The 2,371-nt window shown below is 45.8% G+C and overlaps 1 protein-coding gene across 5 annotated transcripts in view; it reads right to left on the bottom strand.

Moving 5' to 3' along the window:
• Positions 1 to 2,371, bottom strand: part of PPME1 (protein phosphatase methylesterase 1) — a 29,183-nt gene that overhangs the window by 9,260 nt on the left and 17,552 nt on the right. For all 5 annotated transcript variants that reach the window (XR_004842959.1, XR_004842957.1, XR_004842958.1 and 2 more), the window contains 3 exons: positions 1,936 to 2,090; positions 1,325 to 1,415; positions 532 to 597 (listed from right to left, as the gene is read on the bottom strand). Coding sequence is in view for 1 of the 5 variants with exons in the window: in XM_035901791.1 (XP_035757684.1) it covers positions 532 to 597; positions 1,325 to 1,415; positions 1,936 to 2,090 (312 nt within the window). In the remaining 4 variants the exon portion in view is untranslated. The remainder of the gene's footprint in view (positions 1 to 531; positions 598 to 1,324; positions 1,416 to 1,935; positions 2,091 to 2,371) is intronic.

Below are 2,371 nucleotides of genomic sequence, written 5' to 3'. Positions count from 1 at the left end.
CCAACCTCACCCTGCCCTGGCACAACTTGAGGCCGGTGCCCCTCGTCCCATCACCCGTTACCAGGGAGCAGAGGCCGACCTCCACCTCGCTATACAGCCTACTTTCAAGCAGCTGTAGAGGGCGATAGTTAAACAATTTCTACAAGGAAGTGAAAGATACCATACCCAAAAGACCAACCTGATTCAGGGCAAAATTTCTGAAGAGGTGTCAGACTAATGCTTGCTTTCTTAATGTGCGCAGAAAGGCAGACAAGCCAAGGCATACACAACCAGCAGTCATTACCTTTTTAAAACACAGCTCTTGGATTTTGCCCTGGGGAAATTTTGACCAGTTTTTTTTCCAAGTGCTGTGATTATGATTCAGTGCTGCTGCCGGTATCAACTGTGATCGAGTGATAAGAAATTTGTATTTGCTAGAAGAAATTCTCCCTTCCAAGTGCATTTATGCTCTGTAGCAACAGGTATTGTAAAACAGACCAGATGATTTTAAGAGCTTTAAAAAAAACCCAAACCCAAACCCAAACCACCTACTGTTTGACTTGGCCGACCATAGAAACTCTGGCAGATTCAAGATTTCTTATTTGTCCACTTTTCACACTAGGAAAAAAAAAAAAAAATTAGAAGGGCAAAAATATTTACTAAACAGATTCAGGAGCCAGCAGGCTCAGAAACAGGAGCAAGAACCCTTTACAGCTCATGACTTCCCCAAACCATTCCCAGCCCTCCTGTCCTCAGAAGGGATTCGGAGCGGCTCACACTACGTGCTGACTTACTCGAACCCCCCCGTTGTCACTGCAACTATGAATTTAAGAGACCTGGGAGAAGCGCTGGTGGGGGAAGAGTGTTTTTTTTTTACACATTTCATTGCAGGAGACAGGGAGAGGTCAGAAACAACATGGGTATTTGGCAACAGAACTGGGCTTTCTATAGTCCAATCTACAAACTTCACCACAAAGCCTCTCCCTTTCAAAGTCAGCTGCCAAATGTGTAAGTAGTTCTTGCTGAATCCTGTTTTCTTACACATGGGATGGATGTCTCAAGCTTCTTCTGTAATAGCTGGGACACTTATAAGGAAGCTGCAATTCATACCATGAAGCTTTCCATTAGTTGAAGCTCTTAGAGGATCCTCCTCCAATGCCTAGCTGGGAAATTAATTATCTTTGAGACCTCTCTCTCCCTGTCAAATCAGCCAAGGAATTGGTGACAACAGTTGGGGAAGTGAGGGCGAAAGGAGAAAACAGACAAATTCTGTAAGCTTTGTTTCCTTCAGGAGCCAAGCTGCAAAGACAAGTTATTTTGGAGGCTACATAAGCCCATGCATTACCTCCACTCAATGGCATTCTCAAGCGACTTGAAAGTTTTGGGACGACTCCTTAAGAAGTTCTGCATGCTGTTCAACGCATCCATGGCTGTACCTAAAACCAAGGATTTTAACTTTATGGCGTCTGATGAAATAATTGCCAAGTCCCTCTATACAGAATTGGCTACCAGGGAACACCCTCAGGGAGAGCTGGAGCTCACTGGGGATTTAATGGTGTTAAGGAAAGTACAGCTTAGTACTCCTAAGCCTACAGTCATACCTGCTTCCACATTAGAGAATTAATATTTGAACAGGTAGTAAGAGAAGGTAGTAACCACTCATCAGCACCATGCTTTATATAAAAAACCACCCTTCTTCCCGCTAACAAGGAAGTATTGAAAGGAATTATCAGGAAAATAGCAAACAGAGAGCCCATCTAGGAAACACAAAAGGAGGGGTCACACTAGAAAGACTTCTGTGTAGGTAGCATCTGTTAGGAGGATGGAATTGGCCTTGGTTTAAAAACTAGGCAAAGCTTTCTGTATTCAGGGATTTGGGGATAAAATAAAGATCAGTGTGGAAGACAGAACCCCACCGGAAGGCACAGAAGCCTTTCCAAGGGTACACACACTTACCTTCCACGACATCGATCATGCAGAGGCCCAGTAAACTCGGCACCAAATTTGCGACTGCCGTGTGGACTGCGATGGCACCCCCCATGCTGTGCCCAATCAGCATGATAGGGGGAGGGAGGTCCCCATACAGAGCTTCAACCACGTTCCCAACGTCTCTGCCAAATTGAGAGAAGAGCACGGTTGGCAACTCTACCCTGATACATTTCTGAAGCAGATCTGTACAATGGGACGAGAAAGTACAGATCCAAGATAGATGTGTGGCTCCAAATCCTCTCTATTTGCTCATTCAACCCATAGAAAATATAGAATCATAGAATGGTTTGGGTTGGCAAAGCCCTTGAAGCTCCCCCAGCCCAACCCTTCCCCTACCCCTGCCATCCCACCCCCAAACCCTGGCCCTCAGCACCGCCTCTGCCCGGCTGCTCAATCCCCCCCC

Source organism: Egretta garzetta, unplaced genomic scaffold (genome assembly GCF_000687185.1).
Source record: "Egretta garzetta isolate BGI_Z169 unplaced genomic scaffold, ASM68718v1 scaffold1159, whole genome shotgun sequence".
Taxonomy (NCBI): domain Eukaryota; kingdom Metazoa; phylum Chordata; class Aves; order Pelecaniformes; family Ardeidae; genus Egretta; species Egretta garzetta.
This window is presented reverse-complemented; position numbering and strand designations above follow the sequence as displayed.